This window comes from Carassius carassius, chromosome 38, assembly GCF_963082965.1.
Source record: "Carassius carassius chromosome 38, fCarCar2.1, whole genome shotgun sequence".
NCBI classification, from domain to species: Eukaryota; Metazoa; Chordata; class Actinopteri; order Cypriniformes; family Cyprinidae; genus Carassius; species Carassius carassius.
In genome coordinates, this window is record NC_081792.1 from 28349354 (window position 1) to 28373970 (window position 24617).

At 37.7% G+C, this 24617-nt stretch overlaps 1 protein-coding gene across 2 annotated transcripts in view; it reads right to left on the reverse strand.

Annotated features, from left to right (window-relative positions):
- Positions 1–24617, reverse strand: part of LOC132119719 (spectrin beta chain, non-erythrocytic 1-like) — a 90086-nt gene that overhangs the window by 12935 nt on the left and 52534 nt on the right. For both annotated transcript variants that reach the window (XM_059529915.1, XM_059529916.1), the window contains 16 exons: positions 24265–24567; positions 23014–23167; positions 20697–21567; positions 19493–19630; positions 18437–19193; positions 17275–17477; positions 17097–17187; positions 16013–16159; positions 12158–12421; positions 11859–12083; positions 11699–11788; positions 9997–10275; positions 8717–8847; positions 7929–8133; positions 1546–1920; positions 143–387 (listed from right to left, as the gene is read on the reverse strand). In XM_059529915.1, the coding sequence (XP_059385898.1) occupies positions 143–387; positions 1546–1920; positions 7929–8133; positions 8717–8847; positions 9997–10275; positions 11699–11788; positions 11859–12083; positions 12158–12421; positions 16013–16159; positions 17097–17187; positions 17275–17477; positions 18437–19193; positions 19493–19630; positions 20697–21567; positions 23014–23167; positions 24265–24567 (4478 nt within the window). The remainder of the gene's footprint in view (positions 1–142; positions 388–1545; positions 1921–7928; positions 8134–8716; positions 8848–9996; positions 10276–11698; positions 11789–11858; positions 12084–12157; positions 12422–16012; positions 16160–17096; positions 17188–17274; positions 17478–18436; positions 19194–19492; positions 19631–20696; positions 21568–23013; positions 23168–24264; positions 24568–24617) is intronic.

The following is a 24617-nucleotide window of genomic DNA, read 5'->3' on the forward strand; positions in this document are numbered from 1 at the left end:
CTGGACATTTAAGTAGTGAAAAAAACCTGATAATTATAACTATATGGTTTCCTTATGAACCATTTCCCTTTCAAAGACAGAGGTTCAGGCACATTTTCAGCATTATTGTCCACTCAGGTAAAGCCAGGTCAGCATCACACACCTGGGCTTCTCCTGCGTCTCGATGAGGCGGATGACGTCCTCCATCCAGAGCATGAGGTCACGCACCATACTGAAGAAGCGGAACTTGTCTCCGGTGTCCAGCAGTCGTGTCCTCCGGCCCTCGCAGGCCTCCAGCAGACTCCTCCAGGCCTCCAGCACCTCACCTTCACGCCGCTGGATGTCATCCGCTTTGTCTCCAGCGTACGCTGACTGCAGGCGCACGGCGTCCTCCTGCAGCTGCCGCACCTGAGCACACCAGCAGGGGGCAACAGTGAGTAAAACACCTCCATATGTGCTTTAGATGAACCGGTTAATATGCAGCAGCATTTGACACTCATTTAGTGCAAGACAAAGCCAACAAATTTATTAAGTGAAGAATCCTGGACCGTGCATTTAGCCAATGAAACCAGTTAATTTACTTCTGTCTTGTGCAATATTAATATGTCTCGTAACGCATGATGTTCACCTTCAGAGGATAATGATGCACAAACGAAGGCTGAGGGATAAATTCACACTGTGGCATTTGAGAAAGGACTTTACTGAGGAGAGCATGTCCAACTTCTCAAACAATCAGATGATTGTATGCTATTCACTGCAGACAATAAAAAGTTATATTTAAATATAAAATATAGATTTAATACATTTAGTTTTTTATAAAATACTAATATCTATTTTTTATTATTATTATTTTAAAATATGATTATTATGTTTTATTAAAATATTTATTCATTATTATTTTTTTAATTATATTTAATATTTTTAAAATATAGAAATTAATCTATTTCTCTCTCTCTTTCTCTATCTCTCCATATATATTTTTAAACATTTTATATAAACATTCTGAATTATTTTTAAATTGTATATAATTTTATATATGTGTGTGTGTGTGTGTGTGTGTGTGTGTAATTCTATAAAATTTTAGAATAATTGAAAGAATAATTCAGAATAATTAGAATAATTTAAAGACAAAACGCAGGTAAAAAAAATTCATTAACAACAGTAAGATTGCAAAATATTATTACAGTTAAAAAATATTTTCTATTATAATATATTTTTACATTTAATTTATTTTCACTGTACTTTAGATCAAATGATATGCATTGATATGTATAGGAGAAATAAAAAACGTAATTATTCCAAACCATACACTATACAGTAAATTATATATCAGCATTATATTTAAAATTTTGGGGGGAATATATTAAAATCGTGTTTTAGAACATATGTATTATTATATGTAATTGTCTTGTACAATAAAGCTGCTTAAATCATATTCTGAATAATTTAAAAAATACATTGATAAGCCACTGCAGAGCAAACATGAGTCGAAAAAGGATAAAAAAGAATGGGATATACTTATTCTGGATCTGATTTATGATGTTTATGTGGATCTGCCGGACTCACCTGTGTCCCGAGAGCTTGGATGTCGTGTTCAAACGTGGTGTGCATCCTCTGCAAGGTTTCCACCGTGTTCTGGTCTCGTCCCAGCTCTTCTGGAAGCTTCTTGTGTTTGTCCAGGATGCGTCCCAGGATCTCCTTGGCGTCGTGGTAGAACTTGTGCAGCTCGTAGGATGCGGCAAGAATCTGTGTGCGTGTGTCGATGAGCTCCAGCAGATCGGCCCAGGCCTCGTTCAGACCGTCCTTCCACTCGGCCACAGTCGCTGCGTCAGTGTGCCCTGCGTTTATCAGATCGTCAGCCATACGGTTGACTCCGTCCACGCGCTCCTGACCGATGTTTCCAGTGTCACGAGCAAACTCACGGAAACGCTCCTGCAACATCTGCGGTAGAGGAACAAAAATGCATTTATTATATGATCAAATTTGGTATATTTACTACATTTACCCTCATTTGCATGCAGCATTAATAAATATTAGTGTTGTCAAACAATTAGTTGCATCCAAAATTTAAAATAAATTGCAAAAGTTTTTGTTTACATAATATATGTGTGTATCCCATGCGCGTAATTTGCACGGGGGTTACGGGGGTCATGACCCCCCCAAAAATCAGATCCAGCTAATATAACCCCCCCAATATCATCACATCATTCAGATTAAAATAGATATGAAATATTCAGAATGAATACTTTTGTTCATTTTCTTTATTAATTTCATTTGCCAGCAAGAAAGATAGTATCATATTTTAAATAATCTGTAATGTACCCCCCGCCCACCGCACCGATTTGGTATTACCAAAGTCTCTGGTATTACCCAACCCGCTTTCTGTACCAAGTTTGTTCACTATTTTGCGCAGTCGATGGGATGACTGGTTGGAGAAAGCTGGCGGAAAGATGAAAAGGACACTGAAAGGCAGCCAGACAACGATTTTTCATTGTTTGTCGACACCAGCCAAAAAAAAAGAAAAAAGAAAAAAAAAGAAACGAAAAATCCTGACCAAACGGAGGTACCCTTAAGTTAGCTGTTAAGTTAGCTCAGCGTTTCTCAAAGTGTGGGGAATAGAAACATGACAAACAGGTTTTGTGCCCATCTTTTTAATTCCTTTATTTATTGACCATACACTCAAAACAAAGACACATTTAAATGTAAGCCTTGACGTTACTTAACCTCTTCACACGTAAGTTTAAAAGTATTTCAAGGCTACCGTTATTGATCGTAGTATCGCTTTATGGTTCCCATGGAGACGCGCCATTCATTGCTTGTCACACCGTAGCCACAATAGTGCTGAATGACTGATGATCTGCTTTTATTTCCTTTTTTATTCAAAATTTCACAAATGTGTTAGCTATAGCAGGATATATCTGATATTCCGATTGTCAAATATGTGCAATATGTTCAATTTGAGATTATTTTTATTTTTGTTTGTTTGTTTGTTTTTTTGTTGTTCTAAATTCATTTCTAGTGTCAAAATGAATCAAAGCACAACTAGGTTAATGTTAGTCCACACTTGTATTGATGTTATCAGAGGCTAAATGCAAACACAATTATTATTATTTTTTAATCTAATTTTGAGTCTTATTTCATCACACTTTCATTTTCTTTATTTGAAAATTTTTAATGCTGTTATTTGATGTTAAGTTTTTAAAATGTGATGTTAATAAAATACATTTTAACAGTTAAACTTAAAGCCTAGTTTATTAACATTTTGTTGGGGTGATTGGGGACAGGTGGGGCTCGGAACCCTTTCCTACCTCTGAAGTGGGGAATGGCAGAAAAGCTTGAGAAACACTGAGTTAGCTGATGATTTGTTTTGTTGACTGGAGTTGGCTGGCTAGATGTTCGTTTGCCAGTGTCCTATGAGGTAAAGCCAGAGGGTGCCAGGGACTGTGTAGAACCAATGTCACTGAATTGTAACTGCTGTTTGCTCCAATACAGTCACCCGTTTTGGGGGGGATTGCATAATTAAATTATGCAAATTAGCATGTTACCTTTTACACAAGAAAATAATACAATAAATTAATAAATAAATAAATATGCCGCGAGTTTAACCCCCCCAATGGTAGACCCAAAGTTACGCCCTTGGTGTATCCTGTGTGTATATATATGCATTTATTTAATATATAAACATAACATATTTGTCTTAAATAAATACGTGCATGAGTGTGCATTTATATTTACAAAATAATTATATACACACACATTTATTATGTAAACAAAAACTTTTATTTAGCATGCGATTAATCACGATTAATTGTTTGACGGCACTAATAAATATTAATAAAGTTCAGTGTTGTTCGCCCAAACTGATTCTTTATCAAATAAAAGTAGGCCTGGAGAGCATAAGAGATTCTTTCAAAATGTAACAAAAAAATCTTAATTATTTCAAAACTATCTCTCTCTCTCTCTCTCTCTCTCTCTCTCTCTCTCTCTCTCTATATATATATATATATATATATATATATATATATATATATATATATATATATACAGTAGTTTCTGATAATTTGATATAATCAGAATCAGAAAGAATCAGAAATCAGAATCAGAAAGAGCTTTTTTGCCAAGTATGCTTGCGCATACAAGGAATTTGTTTTAGTGACATAAGCTTCCAGTAAACAGAGACAACAACACACAGACAAAAAAAAAAAAACAAAAAAAAAAATTTTACAGGAGATTTACAAATTGGCAAATAAATAAGTGTATAAACAATTGTGCTATAAATGATAATGGAATAGGATTGAGTGAGATGCAGGAATGTTCTAGGATGGAGGGGTAACAAATAAATATAAGGATATTGCACATTTTTGCATAAGTTTAAGTGGGAAACATTTAACTGTTCATGAGGTAGATTGCCTGGGGGAAGAAACTATTCTTGTGCCTTGCTGTTCTTGTATTTGCGGCTCTGAGGCGCCGGCCAGATGGCAAAAGTTCAAAGATGGGGTGACTTGGATGTGAGGGATCCAGAGTGATTTTCTGAGTCCTTTTCCTCACTCTGGATGTGTACAGTTCTTGGAGGGTGGGCAGGGGAGCACCAATAATCCTTTCAGCAGTCCGAACAGTTCTCTGTAGTCTTCTGATATCTGATTTTGTAGCTGAACCAAACCAGACAGTAATTGAAGTACACAGGACTGACTCAATGACGGCTGAGTAGAACTGTTTCAGCAGCTCCTGTGGCAGGTTAAACTTCCTCAGCTGGCGAAGGAAGTACAACCTTTGTTGGGCTTTTTTCACAATGGAGCCAATGTGATTGTCCCACTTCAGGTCCTGAGAGATGGTGGTTCCCAGGAATCTGAATGACTCCACTGCAGTCACAGTGCTGTTCATGATGGTGAGTGGGGAAAGTGCAGGGGGGTTTCTCCTAAAGTCCACAGTCATCTCCACTGTTTTGAGCGTGTTCAGCTCCAGGTTGTTAAGACTGCACCAGACAGCCAGCTGCTCAACCTCCTGTCTGTAAGCAGACTCGTCACCGTCCTGGATGAGGCCGATGACTGTAGTGTCGTCTGCAAACTTCAGGAGCTTGACAGAGGGGTCTTTAGAGGTGCAGTCGTTGGTGTACAGGGAGAAGAGCAGAGGGGAGAGAACACATCCCTGAGGGGCACCAGTGTTGGTGGAGCAGCTGTTTGACATGAATTTCCCCAGTCTCACTAACTGTTGCCTATCTGTCAGAAAGCTGGTGATCCACTGACAGATAGAGCTAGGGACAGAGAGCTGGGTCAGTTTGGTCTGGAGGGTTGTTGGGATGATGGTGTTGAAAGCCGAACTAAAGTCCACAAACAGGATCCTCACATAAGTCCCTGTTTTGTCCAGATGTTGCAGGATGAAGTGCAATCCCATGTTGATTGCATCATCCACGGACCTGTTTGCTCGGTACGCAAACTGCAGGGGGTCCAGTAAGGGTCCAGTGATGTCCTTCAGATAAGCCAGAACCAGTTTTTCAAACGACTTCATGACGACAGACGTTAGAGCCACAGGTCTGTAGTCGTTAAGTCCTGTTATCTTGGGTTTCTTTGGAATGGGGATTATGGTTGAGCGTTTGAAGCAGGAAGGCACTTCACACAACTCCAGAGATCTGTTGAAGATCTGTGAAAAGATGGGGGCCAGCTGGTCAGCACAGGTTTTCAGACAGGCTGGTGTAACGCCATCTGGGCCTGGTGCTTTTCTTCTTTTGTTTTTCTTGAAGACCTGGCGCACATCATCTTCACAGATTTGAAGAGCAGGAGGTATGGAGAGGGGGATTGCAGGAGGTGTTAATGGTTGTGTAGGGAGATGGTCAGAGTGGGTGTTGGGGGTTTCAAATCTACAATAAAACTCATTCAGGTCGTTAGCAAGTCGTTGATTAGCCTCAGTGCAAGGGGATGGTGTCTTGTAGTTTGTGATGGCTCTCAGTCCTCTCCAAACTGAAGTAGAGTCGTTGGAAGTAAACTGGTCTTCCAACTTTTTAGCGTAGGTCTTTTTAGCCGCTCTAATCTCTTTGTTCAGTGTGTTCCTGGCCTGATTGTACAAGACCCTGTCCCCATTTCTGTAGGCATCCTCTTTGGCCTGACGAAGGTGTCTGAGTTTTACTGTAAACCATGGCTTATCATTGTTGAATGTTAAATAAGTCCTGGTAGGAATGCATATATCCTCACAGAAACTAATATAGGATGTTACGGTCTCTGTGAGATCGTCCAGATCGGTGGTAGCAGCTTCAAAAACGCTCCAGTCTGTGATGTCAAAACAAGATTGTAAATCCTGCTCTGTTTCGCTGGTCCATCTCTTCACAGTCTTTACTACAGGTTTAGCAGATTTAAGTTTCTGCTTGTAGGTCGGTATAAGATGAACCAGACAGTGATCAGAACGTCCCAAAGCTGCTCGTGGAACAGAGTGATATGCATCCTTTATTGTGGTGTAACAGTGATCCAGTATATTACTGTCTCTGGTGGGACAGGTAACATGCTGTCTGTATTTTGGCAGTTCACGGGAGAGATTGGCTTTATTAAAGTCCCCAAGAATGATTAAAACAGAGTCCGGGTGTTGTTGTTCTGTGTCTGTGATCTGATCAGCGAGTTTCTGTAAAGCCAGACTTACTTGCGCTTGAGGAGGGATGTAAACACTAACCAGAATGAACGAGTGAAACTCCCGCGGCGAATAGAACGGCTTGCAGTTGATAAACTGCGTTTCTAGATCAGGACAGCACATCTTCTTTAACACAGTTACATCTGTACACCACCGTTCATTGATGTAAAAGCATGTCCCGCCGCCGCGCGATTTCCCCGTTGATTCTGCTTCGCGGTCCGCTCTGAACAGCTGAAAGCCCGGCAGATGGAGTGCGCTGTCCGGTATGGCGTCATTCAGCCAGGTTTCCGTGAAACACAGAGCAGCAGAGTGAGAGAAATCCTTATTTGTCCGAGAGAGCAGAAGGAGTTCGTCCGTTTTGTTGGGTAGAGAGCGGAGATTTGCGAGATGGATGCTAGGCAACGGCGTTCGAAATCCGCGCTTCCTGAGTCTGACAAGCGCTCCCGCTTGCTTTCCCCGTCTGCGCGTCTTGAAGCGCTTGATCAGCGCCGCTGCTCCTCCGATAACAATGTTCAGTAAAACGTCTGTATAATAGAAATCCGGAAAAATATCATGTGGTGTGTTCTGCCGAATGTTCAGCAGTTCATCCCTGGTGAAACTGATCGTGTTTGTTAAACAAAAAACAGGAAAAACGAACAAAAACAGTACAAACACTGGAGAGCCAAGCACTGAAGCAGCCATGTGCGGCGCCATCTTGGATCTTATAAGTAATCAAACTGTGATGACGGCATTACGATTTATAAATAATAAAAGCTATATTTAATTTCTGGTTGGAGATCATGCCATAAGTCTGTTCGTGACTTTAAGTAAACAATTAAACATTTCCTCTATAAATCAATCAGTTTGACCGGTTTAAATGAATTTATTTCGAGTTTGTGTGTTTGCAGAGAAGAAAAGTCTTGCATATGAGTCTAAAAAAAATTTTTTTAATCTATTTTACCCAGTTTTTAAATACCATATATTTAAAAAAAATACAGTTTTGACATTGTATTTGTTTTTGTACATTTATCTAAAAAAATAAAAAATATATATTTATTTACTGTAATATCGCCATTGTTTAAATATTTTTTTATATATTATTATATTATTTATTTTATATATTAACACATTATTTTCTTGTACTTAAAATAGTTGTACTTGCACAATGACAATAAAGTTGGCTCCAAACTAATTTAAATAAAATACAAAAATATTTTCTTTTTTAATAACATTTCTAAGCTACTACATAGCAAATATGTTAATATTGAGACATTACTTTAACTAAACCATTTACGCTTAAATTAAATTCTGACTGATTGGACAAACAAAGTGTGCCAGAGCTCATCTTTGGGACTCACAGTGACGTGTTCGTAGTCTTGTCCGAGCTCGTGAGATCCAGCCACCACTTCTCTCTCGGCGATCCACTGCTCCAGATCGTCCACCTCCCGGTTGAGCTGGAAGAGGCGGAAGCGCTCCTCCAGTTTGCCTCTCCTCTCCTCTGATAGGTCCTTCAGTCCGGCGTAGAGCTTATCCACCTGTGACTGACGCATGCCGATCCTCTCACTGCAGCACACACACATCAGAACTCAGGGCTGATTTTAGAAGATCATATTTAGAAATGTTCAGCATTAGATGTTGATCAGGCCAGAGATGTAAAGATCGAGACCTTGTGATCTTGAAATACAAGCGTGTGAGTGTGCGCCTAATTCAGATCAATTCAAAATCAGATTCAGAGTCACAATGAGATTCAGATCCAGATTTAGAATCAAAGTCAGTTTCACAGCCAGAATCAAATAGGATTAAGATTCAAATCCAGGTGGCAGTTTTACAAAAGTAATCTGATCAGATTTTGGTCATCGAATTGGATCACATCTTGAAAATGGGTTGTTCAAAAGAAAAAGGGGACAAAAATCCAATCTTGGTTTTCATCTGGATAAAATCCTCAGTTTTAGTTAATTCAAAGCCAAGTCAGTTTCAGAGTCAAAATCAGATTCATATTCAAAGTCAGATCCACAATTAGAAATATATTTAGAAAACAATGTCAGAATCAAAACCAGATGCAGTTTTAAAGTGAATATCAGATTCAAAATGAGATCCAGATTCTATATTTAGATTCATATAAAAAATTGAACTGTGTGAAATGTACCTCTCGGGGTGGTTTGCGGCCACCAGGCCTCGGCTCGTTTTGGAAAGTTGGTGCACGGTTTCAGCATAGTCCTCGACCGCCTGCTCCAAAATCTGGTGTTTCTTCAGCATGGCCACTGAGCTCTGCTCATCCTGAGAACAAGAGCGTTATTTCAGAAAAGCAGTATATAAATATTAAACCAAGGTAATGTTCCCTTTAGCAGTTAAAGGGGTCATGATCTGAGAAATCAAGATTTGTCCATCTGTTTAGTCCCTACCGATCATTCTACAGCATTGCCTGTTTAGCCCCGCCCACTCATTTTACAGCACTGCCTGTTTAGCCCCGCCCACTGATTCTACAGTACTGTCGGTTTAGCCCCGCCCACTGATTCTACAGCACTGTCGGTTTAGCCCCGCCCATGATTCTACAGCACTGCCTGTTTAGCCCCGCCTACAGGTTATACAGCACGACCTGTTTAGCCCCGCCCACCGATTCTACAGCACTGCCTGTTTAGCCCCGCCCACCGGTTATACAGCACTGCCTGTTTAGCACCGCCCACGTTTTTACAGCACTGCCTGTTTAGCCCCGCCCGCTCATTCTATAGCACTGCCTGTTTTGCCCCGCCCACCGATTCTACAGCACTGCCTGTTTAGCTTCGCCCACCTATTCTACAGCACTGCCTGTTTAGCCCCGCCCACCGATTCTACAGCACTGCCTAATTAGCCCCGCACACCGATTCTACAGCACTGCCTGTTTAGCCCCGCCCGCTCATTCTATAGCACTGCCTGTTTAGCCCCGCCCACCGATTCTACAGCACTGCCTGTTTAGCCCCGCCCACAGATTCTACAGCACTGCCTAATTAGCCCCGCACACCGATTCTACAGCCCTGCCTGTTTAGCCCCGCCCGCTCATTCTATAGCACTGCCTGTTTAGCCCCGCCCACCGATTCTACAGCACTGCCTGTTTAGCCCCGCCCACCGATTCTACAGCACTGCCTGTTTAGCCCCGCCCATCGATTCTACAGCACTGCCTGTTTAGCCCCGCCCGCTCATTCTGTAGCACTGTCTGTTCAAAATTGTTGTTTGATTTTGTTGACATATTAGAGTCTTTTACTGAAGAGATTTTGGATTTGTCTTTTAGATTTCTACATAAATCAGAAAATACTGTCACCAGACAGAAAAAAAGAGTATGTTTTAAGGTGCATTTAAGACCAAATAAAACCATCTCAATGCACGATAACTTTAATGATCTCTGCATAAAAGACTAATCTGTGATTTACAGCTTACAGGAACATAACAGACCTTGGCCTTCTCTTCAGACATCATGTAGAGCTCCTGCTCGCTCATCCAGGCTTCAGCTTCAGCTGCGTCAAAGTAGTACTGCTGGGCCTCATGGGCCTCCTCGAGTCTAGCGTGCCGTTTCTCCGTCTCCTGGATGATCAGGCTCCACAGCTGCTGCAGGTCGGACAGACGGGATCGGATGGCTTCCACGTTGGGACTGTCGGCTTTTAGGATGCTCTGGCTGCGCTCGAAGATGTCGTCACAGCGCGGCTGATGGCCCTGGATCTCCTTCTGTAATGTCTGTGGATTAAAGAACGGTTGAGTAAGTGTCTGTGTGTAAAACATGTTTTTAATTACGTACCTAATTAAATTAAATGTACAATAGCAGCACAAATCATCATGATGACACAAGCAGCTCAAAAGTTTGGGGTCGATAAGATTTGTAAAAAAAAAATTAGAATTTTTTATTTTATTCATGTTAAATTTTTTAACATATTCATGTTATCAAAGCTGAATTTTTAGTCTTCAGTGTCACTTGATCTTCAGAAATCATTCTAATATGCTGAATTGCTGCTCAAGAAACATTTCTGATTATTATAATGTTGAAAACAGTCGTGCTGCTTCATATTTTTGTGGAAAATGTGATGTATTTTTTTTAAGGATTCTTTTATGATCAGAAGGTAAAAAAAACAGCATTTATTTGAAATTTAATGAAATTTTATTGAATGGTTTTAATTTCTTAAGCAAAATTACCCTAAACACTATAAATGTCTTAACCGTCACTTTTGATTAATTTAATGTGTCCTTGCTAAAAAAATAATAATAAAAAAGAATCTTTCAGACCCCAAACTTTTGAACTTTGTAAAATAATGATTCACATATTAATCCCCATTCTATCTTTTGCCGATTTGCACTGATTTCAAAAATTTAATTCGATTAAAAAAATTGAACTCGGTGGTACTACACTTTTTAAAGTAATTGACACATTAAAGTGATAAAGAAACATGCAAGAATAAAAAAAAGGGTGGGACATGCTTGGTTGGATCCATGCATTAGTTCTTAAAGTGACAGCAGTCGCCTGTTTGCCACCGGTTTCATTGATGTTAATCAAAAAACAATAAAGAAAATGACGCTACTTTTGGCTGAATAACTTTTCTAACCTTATTAAGAATCAATTTATATTTTATTCATACAGTGAAGACTATGAAGTGATTTAGTTTTACATTTGATTACCAGTTTTTTCGGACTATAAGTCGCACCTGAATATAAGTCGCATCAGTCCAAAAATACGTCATGATGAGGAAAAAAACATATATAAGTCGCACTGGACTATAAGTCGCATTTATTTAGAACCAAGAACAAAGAGAAAACATTACCGTCTCCAGCCGCGAGAGGGCGCCCTATGTTTTCAGTGTAGACTACAGGAGCACTGAGCAACACAGAGCGCCCTCTGGCGGCTGGAGACGGTAATGTTTTATCTTGGTTCATGTCTCTTAGTTCATTTCTCTTGGTTCATGTCAAATTAATTTTGATAAATAAGTCGCACCTGACTATAAGTCGCAGGACCAGCCAAACTATGAAAAAAAGTGCGACTTATAGTCCGGAAAATACGGTATTCCATTTCTGTAGTATTTCTAATTACATGTTAGAATCGATGCTAGTATATCTTGTTAGTTTGTTCGTATGTTTTAAAAACAGTAATAATTAGTCAGTGACACATTACCTGGTTCTTCTTGATGAGCAGCTGAACAGTCTGTAAATTATGGCCATGGTCTGTCGACGTAGCAAGAGGCATCCGCTCCTCAACCCAGAGCTGAGGAGAAACAAGAAGTCAAACACACGAACAGCTCATTATTCACATACATACATAAATCCAAACGTACAATCTCATCCTCCACGTCGCGGTTAAACTGGTGAATCTCCCGAGAGGCCATGAGGAAGTTCTTCCGTTTCTGCAACGGCTCCAGCAGCTCCTTAAACTTCAGCTCCACCTCCTTCCGGCGTCCATCGACCTCATCCGTGTCCTTTCCTTCCTGTCTCAACACATGAGCTTGAGACTGGAGCTCCTCCACCTCCTTCTGACGCACCTCCACCTGGTTCTCAAGCATCTGGACACAAAGGAGAAGAGTGAGTCTGGTCCTTCAGGATATACACACAGCCGTCAGCTTTGATCATCTCAAACCTGTTGTTTCTTCAGCAGGATGCTGACGCTGGTCAGATCTTTGCCGTAGTCGTCTGATTGGATCTGACCCTCCAGACCCACCAGCCATTTGTCCAAATCAGCACAGCTCTGCGTGAAGAGTTCGGCCTTGTTGGCATCAAACAGACACTGAGCTTTAGTCTGAGTCGTGGTTTCCAGTTCAGTCCACATCTTCTGCAACGTGGCCAGCTTATCCTTCACCACGGCTTCTGTCTCCGGCTTCTCTGAGACCAGCTGCGTCCCTTCCTGAAGACAGACAGAGAAATTACATCACATGTAATGAAATCACATTTACATTAATGCATTTGACAGATGCTTTCATCCAAAGCAACTTCGAAAGACAAGCAATTTTGTTTATTTGTGACATACAATGCCAGGTTTATTAAACACCTAGATCAGGAAGCAAGCAAGAAAAGAGAAGAAAATGCAGAAAAGAAAATGGATATAGCATGGAATCCTCCACTGAAATAAAAAGAAAAAATTTAATTTGACTCTTTTCTTACAATACTTGTAGAGATGTAATGATATAACTCATGATTCGATTCATGTTTTTTTTAACAAAATGAGATTTAAGACGAATTATAAATTAAATGTGTCCCTGTATTATTGCTTGAACAAAATGCTGCACGCTTCTTCGTGAAATTGAAATATAAAACTATAATAATATATTAATACAGCACTTGCATATTACTGCTCTTTTGCTGGTTTTGATTGCTTCTGTTGTCCTCATTTGTAAGTCACTTTGGATAAAAGCGTCTGCTAAATAACAAAACTAAATTGAAATTTTAAAACAAGCCCCAAACTAAATAAATAAGTTACATGAATAAAAAAAATCTCATCATATAATCAAACTAAGGCTTTGTCTGTGCTCTTTCTATTTAATATTAGAGGCAATCCCTGCATTTTAATCATGATCCAAACAAAGATGCTGCATGCATGTAACATGAGCAGCTTTTAATCTCAGTTAGATTGTATTATTTCGAAATCTTAGGCAATAACAGAATGATTTGACTTTAGTTTTGAGAAACTATATATAAAAAATATCAGAAGTCGAGCTGAACGAGACGCAGATTCACTCTCTGCCAGCAGGTGGCACTTAAAGCGTTTCCTTGGTTACCGTTGTAAACAAAGCAGCGCTGCACTTATGAACTTTAATATGCATTATACAGAGGCAAGATGAAAATAAAAAATACCATCTAAAAATTTTTAAAGAGATTAAGTTCCCATCAGACATGTATTCATATAAACTCCTACCTCTAACTGAATCGCGATTTGTTTTATCGAAGCATATGGGTAGCATTATTCAATTTGGAATGTAATATGCAAAATGACAATGCAATATGTAAAATGACAATGCATTTCTCTATTTACATTTACATTTTCCAATACATTTGTGCAACGTTTGGTGCAAAATGAAGACGAAAATTAAATTACATAATTTTAATTTGCCATTTCATACACCAGTTTTAATATGTAAAATGAATACTAATTTTAACGCTTTATAAGTTGCAAAATTAAAATGAAAATGTATTACAGAAATGATTAGATATGTATAACATGTTCAAGCAAAAACTGTGGCAAAATGATAATTTAAATGCTATTTTTCTTAAATGTATTAACACTCACAGTCAAGACACTTACGATTGCATTTTCATTCAGTGTCCCGCAATGAATGTAGCAAAATTCAATGTGCACATTGAAAATGCATTCCGAGCCGATCACGTGTCCGCCCCCTCGCACCATGTCAATCACCGCGTGAACAAGGCGGGGCTTGCAGAAGGTCAGAGACTCAAATCTCAAGAAGAGGATTCAAGTGAGAGAACATGGACAAGACCGTTGGTGCGTGTATTTTTTATCATTTCGGTTTATGGCTTCAATATTTCATTCGCACTTGTGGGTGGAGCTGAAACGCTGCTTTCATCTGATTGGTCGAATCGCTCCAGCTTCAGCTCGGTCTTTTCATTCTTTCAGGCAGAATAAGAGTCAGTGCGAGTGAAGCGCTGTAATGTCTGAAACTACACTCACTGTTAATTAGCATAATATTTGAATCAGATGTTGGTGGGCACATAATTTGTGCTGCTGCGACTTGCAAGAGACCCCGTTAAATTATTTCTAGGTTGTATACTGTATTGTATAAATATTGTCCCACTGATAAAAACAGTGCAAATAGTTCTGTCTCCTTGGATAACAGTGAAGTGGAAATAAATATAGTTAAATTTATGAAATAAAATAAAATAGGATTTTTTGGGAAGGTAAGTCTGGCCAGTTATACAGCAACACGAGTCAGACGAGTCTGAAGATCTGAGCTGAATTTGGTGAAACATTAAAGTTCTAGTCTGTGTCAATTACTATCATAATAAATAATAATAATAATGTTACCCATATTTTACGGTATAAGTTGCATCAGTCCAAAAATACGTCATGACGAGGAAAAAAACATAAGTCGCATTTATTCAGAACCAAGAGAAAACATTACCGTCTACAGCCGCGAGAGGGCGCTCTGGGGTAGGCTACAGGAGCACTGAGCAGCACAGAGCTAATTTTACTATTTTTATTTAGAAATGTAACTATTAATTTTTACAATTATTTATTAATGTCACACACACACACATACCTAGTGCCTTATGACTTAAAAGATGAGAGTGGTAAATGTTACAGACATGGAACTGTTCAGTCTATTATTGATTTTTATTTCCACTTCACTTTTATCCAAAGAGAGAGAACTATTTGCACTGTATTTATCAGTGGGACAATATTCATACAATACTACAACCTAGAAATAATTTGCAGGTCGCAGCAGCACGAATTATGTGCCCACCAACATCTGATTCAAATATTATGCTAATTATCAGTGAGTGTAGTTTCAGACATTACAGCGCTTCACTCGCACTGACTCTTATTCTGCCCGAAAGAATGAAAAGACCGAGCTGAAGCTGGAGCGATTCGACCAATCAGATGAAAGCAGCGTTTCAGCTCCACCCACAAGTGCGAATGAAATATTGAAGCCATAAACTGAAATGATCAAAACGTACACGGGCCAACTGTCTTGTCAATGTTCTCTCATCTTGAGATTTGAGTCTCTTGACCTTCTGCAAGCCCCGCCTTGTTCACGCAGTGATTGACGTGTCGGGAGTGGGCGGACACGTGATCAGCTCAGAATGCATTTTCAATGTGCACATTGAATTTTGCTACATTCATTGCGGGACACTGAATGAAAATGCAATCGTAAGTGTCTTGACTGTGAGTGTTAATGCATTTAAGAAAAATAGCATTTAAATGATCATTTTGCCACAGTTTTTGCTTGAACATGTTATACATATCTTATCATTTCTGTAATACATTTTCATTTTAATTTTGCAACTTATAAAGCGTTACAATTAGTATTCATTTTACATATTAAAACTGGTGTATGAAATGGCAAATGAAAATTATGTAATTTAATTTTCATTTTCATTTTGCACCAAACGTTGCACAAATGTATTGGAAAATGTAAATGTAAATAGAGAAATGCATTGTCATTTTACATATTGCATTGTCATTTTGAATACTACATGCCAAATTGAATAATGCTACCCGTATGCTTCCATATTGTTTATCATCTCAACCGATTATAAATCGTTACAAACTTTAATCGATTTCCAACCGGCTCGCGGTTAATCTTTACATCCCTGCTTGTGATATATAATCTTGAAATTGTAATATGTAAACTCTTAATTCTCACTTTCTTTCTCGCAATTCTGATTTATATCTCACAACCTGGATTTGTCAGATAAATGCACAAAAACATAAAAAACAGCACATTTCAAGACTTTTATGTTAAATGTATTAATATCTGACCTTCTCGATTTTGTCCAGCCATTCTTTGTTGGACTGCAGTTCAGCCATGAAGGCCTGGTGTTTGAGCCATTTGCTGTGCAGGTTGCGAGCTTCATCGTAGGACATGTCCTGTGCGGTCAGCATCTTCTCATTAATCCACAGGGACAGCTGAGCAGAGGACGCAAAAACAGTCAAGCTATGAAGAAATTCTATGGGATTTGCTTGATTTTTCAGCACATAAAACTGAAACTAAAACTATAAAAGAAAAATGTTACTTGAAATAAATACTTGTTAACAGTTATATATTAAAATGTATATAAAATAGAATATAATATATAAAAATAGTATACATTTATAATTTTAATTTAGTTTAACTTGACATACTATAATACATTAATAAACCTGAAAATAAAAAAGTTATAAAAAACACCAATTACTAAAAATTACTAAAATTGTATGTATGTATGTAGATGTTTGTATATATATATATATATATATATATATATATACAATATATATTAAAAAGACTTAAAACCAGTAGTAAATTGTTATTTTGTTTAGTTTTCTATAGAGAGAATCGTGATCTCCAATTTTTATAAATAAAAAAACACTATATATATATATATATATATATATATATATATATATATATATATATATATATATATATATATATAATTGTAAGTATTTAATATTTAAACAAAACATATTTTTCTTAAGTATATGCATGTGTATGTATTCATATATACATAATAAATCATGATCAATCGTTTGACAACATATATATACATATATAAACGGATTCAAAATATCAATAAAAACTATAACAAACATCTGTTATAGTTGACCCAAAACTAAAACTAATCATAAAAAGTAAAATAAACGTTTTATTTCAGTTAATTGCCAAGGCAACATTTCTCATTTTATTTAGTTTAACTAGATGTTCTAAAACTGAAAATAATAACTATACAATCATACAAAAATATATATATATATATATAAATGGCTACTTAACCTAAACCTTTAACTAACATTAAAATGAAAATAAAAATATTCAAAATATTAATAAAAACTCTAATAGATGTTTAATGTCTCTAAAACTCACCTCCTGGCAATCCTGCAAGAACTTCTGCAGGTCTCTGTTGTCCTTCAGCCTCATGAGCAGCTCTACGGCCGCCTCACGGTTCTTCTTATGCCTGCAAATGAAAGGCTGAAGGTCAGCAAGATGCTTTTGTCTATCATTCTATTCACTTTGACTTGTTTCAGTGTATGTGTTTTGTTACCGGTCATCGATGGAGGCGGCTCTCTCCTGGATGCGGTCAGCATTGATGTTTCCGTCACTGGCCAGTCTCCTCCCAGCCTCCACCACACTGTTGATCTTGTCCTCATTGGCGTCCATGGTGGTCATGAAGTCCTCCTGTTTCTTAATGGCAGCCTCTGCTCCTTCAAGGGTGGTGGGCATCTCCGTATGAGCCAGAACATACTCCTACAGAAAGACATTGAATAAATCACTCAGATGAAGCTTAAACTAGATGTTTACACTAGATGGGTTTTCATAGCGATGCCATAAAATAACCTTTTTGTGAAAAGTTCTTAAAAGAACCATTTTTAATTAGTGTGAAGCACTTTTTAATAAGCAAGAAAAAATATTTATATATATATATATATGTGTGTGTGTGTGTGTGTGTGTGTGTTGTAATTTAAAATAAAATTATAATAATTTTTGTTATTTACTTGATTTATTTTGGTTTACATTTTGTTTAACATTTGAAAATGAAGAAATTAAGAGAGAAAAAAATATTAGTCTAAGTAATATTAATTTAAAATATATATTTTGTATTTTTATTAAATACTTTTATTTTACTGTGAAATATGTTATTGAATAATTTCGTATAAAATAAATAGTAAATCAAAATCGCAATATGTGTAATTATAATAAAAAGTAAAAAATGGTATCGTAATTTTAAATATTATTATTATTATTATTAAATACTCCGTTTTTACATTTTATTGTAGTTAAATTTTTTTTATTTTTATTTAGTTAAACAAAAATCACAATATGGATTAATGCAATTATCAAAGAAAAAATTAAGATAGACAAAAAAATATTAGTATTGTCATTTAAAATATATATTTTTCTTAAATACTACATTAAAATTTTACAATAGTAACATTTTAATTACAAATTTTTTTTGTTACATTTATTTTTATTACATTTATTTTGTTTGCAGCAATGGTATAGAAGAACCATTTTTGGGTTTCCTTTCAGTGAACCATAAAACATAACAAAAATTGTTTTTTTTAATTAATGTGAAGATTTTAATAATCTAAAGAATCTTTTTCAACTATAAAGAATCTTTGATGTTAAAGGTCCTTTCAAAACCATCAATGCCTATAAAGAGCCTTCATTTTTTCCAGGAGTACACCGGTGATCAACCAACTTACCTGGTTGTTGAGGAAGGCCTCGGCTTGTTTGGTGTCTCTGAGGAAGATCTGATAGGCGTGAGACTGTGACAGAAGGTTCTGCCGGTTCTCCCACATCTTATGAAGCTCGTTCCATCCAGTATCCAGAGCCTGGAGCCTTTGTCTCAGGAACATGTACTGAGCGTCCGTTTGCCCCTGCGTCACCATCTCGCCCATGTCTCTCATCTTCTGATAGTCTTCTTCGTAGTTGTTAATCTCGTTCTTGATGCCTTCGTGTTGGGCCAGAAGCTTCTCGGCCTCGGCCAGTGTGTTGGGCATGTCCTCGGACGCGATGGCCGTCTGCGTTCGGGAAAGCCAGGACTGGAAATCGTCCAGCTCTCGGAGGAACTGCTGCAGCTTGCTGGCTTCCCCAAGAGACGCCTCGCGGTTTTGTAGGGTATCCTTCATCTCCTCCCAAACGGCGGTGATCTCTGCCAGCCGTCCAGTGATGGCTTTGGCCTGGTCGGGGTGTTCGCCGGCCAAGCGCTCCGCCTCGCCGCGGAGGTCGCCCAGTTTGGCTTCGATGGCAGCCAGATCGCGCTCCATGCCGGTGAGCTTGCGTTGGAGGGCCATGACACCCGTCAGGTCGTTGCCCAGCTCCTGGGTGGACTCGATGACTTTAGTCTTCTCACGGATCCAGGATTTGGTCTCGTTACAGTCCAGGTGGTAGTTCTGTACGCCCAAGGCTGAGTTTAGGGACTCTTTCTTCTGGTCCACCAGGTCGCGGAACTGACTCCACCTGTGGATGAGCATCAGGTTGTAGTTTTACGCTGTAACCAGCTGGTTCATGCTGGTTAAATGATAGACATTTTAGACATGCTTAAAGTGTCATGAAACCCCAGACTACTTTTTCTGAGATTTCAAAAGACATCCATGTTAGCATCCGATAATTGTAACTTATAATTGAAGCTATATTGAAGAATATTGTCCGATCCTTACAAACCATACATCTATGGAAAGCTTATGTATCTAGTTCTTCCAGCAGGTATTTGTGCTTTCTACACAGAACTTAAAAATACATTTGTGACCAGCACTTGCCTGGTGTTGAGTTTGTCTTGTTGGGCTTTGATGTCTGTCTCACTCGGGTGTCCGCTGTGGATCAGCTGCCTGGCGATCTGATTGACAACAGCCACGCGTGAGGCCTGGTTATTCATTTCAGGCTCCAGACTCTCAAACCTGGAGGGTAATTAAAACATTTTCATCACACAATCATCAAGAACAGTAGTTCTGAAAAATTATTTTTTACATTAAGTGCTAATTTGTCCTTGAGAAGTTCAGAACGTGATGTGTGACCACACTAGAGTGAGCTCAATCTGTTACTTATTACTATTAAGCGAACAATTTCTAACACTTCTCCTGGAGCTTTCCAGCTACATCTGCCAAACTGCTTCAGAATGAACATATTTAAACTTATTTAAAACTTAAAACTGCTTTGAACTTTTTTTAAGAACTTCAAAATTCCAACTGCTTTAAACTTTTAAAACTTCTTTAAACTTAAAACTTCTTCAAACCTTGAACATTTAAAAGTAATTCAAACTTAAAACTGCTTTAAAACTAAAGGTTTTTTCAAAATGCTTTAAAATTCAGACTCCTTCAAATTTCAAACTGCTTTACACCAAGAATTTTAGAACTATATCAAATGTAAAGCTGCTTCAAACTTAAAACTGCTTTAAAGTTTAAGTTTTTAAAAATACTTCAAATTTAAAACTGCTTTAAACTTTTAAAATTAAACATTTTCTAAATTTGAACTTTTAAAACTACTTAAAACTTAAAACTGCTTTAATAGCCAAGTTTTTAAAAGTACTTCAAAATAAAAACTGCTTTAAACTTTTAAAACGTCGTTAAACTTAAAACTCCTTCAAACCTTGAACATTTAAAACTAATTCAAACTTAAAACTGTTTCAAAACTCCAGTTTTTTTTAAATGCTTTAAAATTCAGGCTTTTTAAACTCCTTCAAATTTCAAACTGCTTTACATCAAGATTTTTAGAACTATATCAAATGTAAAGCTGCTTCAAACTTAAAACTGCTTTGAAGTTTAAGTTTTTAAAAAACACTTCAAATTTAAAACTGCTTAGACTTTTAAAATTGCTAATTTTCTAAACTTGAACTTTTAAAACTACTTCGGTATTAAAACTACTCCAAAGTCAAGCTTTTTAAATGATTTTAAGCTGTCTGGGTTGGTTTTCTCAAGCCAGCATCAAACATTTAAAAATGACAAATATCCAGACTTGACCTCTCACCTGTGCTGAATGACCTCGAGGTCCTCCAGTTTCTCTGGGATCTCCATGCTGTTGAGCCACTGCTCCTTCTCGTCGATCCAGAGTTCACACGCGTTCGCCTCGCTGAACATCTTATAGAGCGCCAGGGCGTCCTGCAGGGCCTGCTTCTTCATCCTGTTCAGCTCGGAGACCTCCTTATAGCGCTCCTCGATGCCTGCTAGCCGTTCTTTGACATTGGCAGCCTGGGCCTGTTCGGGAGGCAGCGACTGGGCCTGTTCGTGAAGGGCGTCGATCACTGGCCGATAACTAGCAACCTCTGCCGACGCGTCTTTGTGTTTCCTGACCAAAGCTTGAGTGGAGAATTCATCGTGGCCGACGTCAGCGGTGGAGACGATGCGAAGCGCATCTAAAGTCCAGGCGTCGATGTCATCCGCGTCCACTTGGAACTGATGAAGGCTGCAAGCCTCTTCCAAGCGCTTTTTCCTCACCGCAGCCAGTTGTTCCAGAGCGGCCCATTGGGACTGGACGTCCGCGATACGCTCGCGAATCTTGGCTTCGCCGAAGTGCCCAGCATCAGCCATCGCTTGACCTTCACGCACCGTGTGCTGGAGGTGACCGGAGCGCCCACTCATTTCGTCTTCAAGAGCGCGGTGTTGACTCAGCAGACGCACGGCGCCCGTCAGATCTTTACCGCAGTCGTCCGAGGACAGGATCTGCTCTTTCTCCCGAATCCAGGCCTCCTCCTCCGCCATCTCCCAGAAGAACTTCCAGAGTCGGCGGGACTCTTCCAGACGAGCGCGGCGCTCCGCAGCCAGCTGGCTCAGCTCCTGATAGCAGAACTCCATGTGGGCCACACGGTCACGGATGACCTGAGGGTCACAGGGTTTGTAACCTGCATCAGATGGGGAGAAGATAGAAGACATTAAAGCAGCAAGAAACAATACACAATATATTTTAAGAACGTGAATCAAACATCACTGGAGAATGTTGTATGAAAATACTCATACTCAATAAGTTTTTTGTGTGAAATAGGATAACAGATGGAGAGGACACTTGGTTAAATACACTTTTCTTAACAAGCTGGTTCATTATTATTACATACAGTGTTGAAAATTATTTCTGTGATTTCTGTGGATGATTCCATATCATACGCTAATGTAGTATATGTGTGAAGTAGTCACTTTTCAGCCAAACTAAATTTAGAGATATGTAATATATAGTCATATATGAAACCGTATTTATGAAATCCATACAAATATGTATGTTTAATGCATTTTTGGACATATATGTCATGTAATGCATATCCATCCTAAACCAAATATATTACCCCATAAAAAAATCATTATATAGATATTACTGCCTTATAGGTAACATATGTCGGTCTCAATATCGGTCTCGATTATTGTTAAATAAAATGAAAACTGAAACTAAAACTATTACAATTTGTTTTTGTTTATTGATAAAAAAAGCTGAAATAAAATAGAAATATTAGATAGGAATATTTAAATGGAAATTACACTTGTCATATTGACATCTAACTGAAATAAAACAAGTTGAAATACTAAAAATACAAAAAATGAAACAGAAAATAAAAGGAAGCTAAATAGAAATATAAAAAATGCAGGCAAATGCAGATGAAAATTGAAATTAAATTAAATTAAAATTAGATAAAATTTAAAAAATGCTCATTTAGTGTTTTTGTTTTCAAATAATAATAATAATAATAATAATAATAATATATAAAATAACAACGTAATTCATAATAAATATAAAAAAATGTACTTTTTCAAATAAATAAATACATAGAAAAAAGTTATAAAAGACATATAAAAATAAAAGCTAATTCAAAATATTAACGAATACTATAATATATTAAAGCTGATGTCAGATGTGTGCACACAAATAAAGTTTTGACTAGCATAACCAGAGAAATGTATATTCACTCAAAAAATGTTCATGACTTTTCCATGACCTTTAAAATGAATTAGATTTCCTTGACTTTTCCTGGCCTTCAAAACTCCCTGTTAGTTCCGGGTTCTCCATGAACGTGGGAACCTCACAAAACCCAATCTGGACCAGCTTTGTATGTTTCCTCCGAAAAAAAAAAAAAAAAAACTAATCTGAACCAGCTAATATCATATACTGGAATCAAAGACTCCACAAAACTACTTTGACTCAACTGTTGCATTTCTCCCTATTTCATATTCCCATTGTCATTTTGAAAGAACGGATTCTTTGCTATGAATATCATCCAGAGATGATATTCACTCCTGATTGTCAGACTAAAGTCAGTTTCTGATGAAATGAAGAGTAAGGATGTGAGAAGCGGTAAACAGACCCTCCTCATCCCTGGCAAACTTCTGTGCGTTGGCGTTGACGGCTTTGACGCGGTCGGCCTGTATGCCGATGTCGGCCTCCACTAGAGCGTGCTTCTGCAGCAGATCCTCCACTCCCAGCAGATGCTTCCCGTAATCCTGAGACAGCAGCAGCATCTGCGGAGGACAGGATCATTTCCAGCAGCATTCACTTGGCTTTGAAGCTAATGCAGGAATCTAGCTTGAGCTGAAGCTCGGCTCTAATCATACATCGCTTGTGATGTTTGGATAAAAGCATCTGCTTAATGAATACATGTAAAATAAAATGTTATGTTCTAAACATTTTGAAATATGCAATAGCATAGGTAAAAACATGTTATAAAAAAATGGGTGTTTGGTATCATTGAGATACTACTGTAATATTTTGATTTGAATGTTTTTATTTGTATATATTTTAATTTTTTTATATTTTTACCGTTAATCTTTATATACAAAATATTAAAGTTTATATTAAAATGTTGTATTTTTTTTTTTTTTTACAGTTTTGTGTTTTTGTCATTTATTTTTATTTTTATATGTCTATCTTTAATTTTTATTTTAGTTTTAGTTATTTGAGAACGTCAAGATAGACTAAATAAAATGAGAAATTAGGTCTGAGCAACTTAGCAGAAATAAAATAAGCTTAATTAAAAAAAATGTTTTAAGTTATTTTAAGTAACAGAAAAGGTTCTATGGTTTTAGTTTTAGTTAATTATAATAACCCTGATGATTCCACTTGTATGTCAGGCAGTGTTTTTATGATTGACTAAACCTCAAACTGAAACTAAAACTATTAAAAATGGTTTCCGTTAACTGAAACAAAATAAAATACAATTTAAATGCTGCTGACTGAAATCAAATAAGTTAAAGCACAAAAATGACTCAAACTCAAATGAGAGTAAAAACCTAAATAGGAAGCTAAAATATTTACAAAAAATAAAAATGGCAAAAGCATTAAGATTTTAATAGGTCAGAGTAACCTATTATAAAAATCTAAAAATATAGTGATGGAAAATAATACATACATTTTTATTGCAAATACAGAACTGTGTCTATAGGACCCCAGACATAAAAAGTGTAAATTCAATCAAAGTTTAAAAACTTCAAAGCAAATAGTAAAAAAAAAAAAAGTTTAGCAGAACAATTGTGACATACTTCTATTGCTAGAATCTATTTTTATGTTTCATGTTCATTTCCATCTCACTTCGAACCCACTCCTCGTCTTCCTCACTCACCTTCATCTCATCCATCCAGTCCATGATGTAGAGCATCTCCTGGAAGACGCGCTGCAGGCCGAGGTTCATCTCCAGCCGCTGTCTGCGGGCCTTGAGCAGCTCCAGCAGATACTCCCACAGACGCAGCACGTTGTCTTTACGCGCCGCGATGCGCTTGATGTCGTGATAGTTCTCCGTCTCCAGCTCTCTGGCCACCCCCACCACCGCCTGTACACGCTCCTCGTACGCCGCGATGTCCGTCTCGATGGCTTCATGTTTTTTGGTAGCTGCCTCGACCGCCTGGAGGTCGAATCCGAAATTGTCCTGAAGAAAAAAATGGGAAAGTTAAGAAAATAAACATGGGATAGAAATGA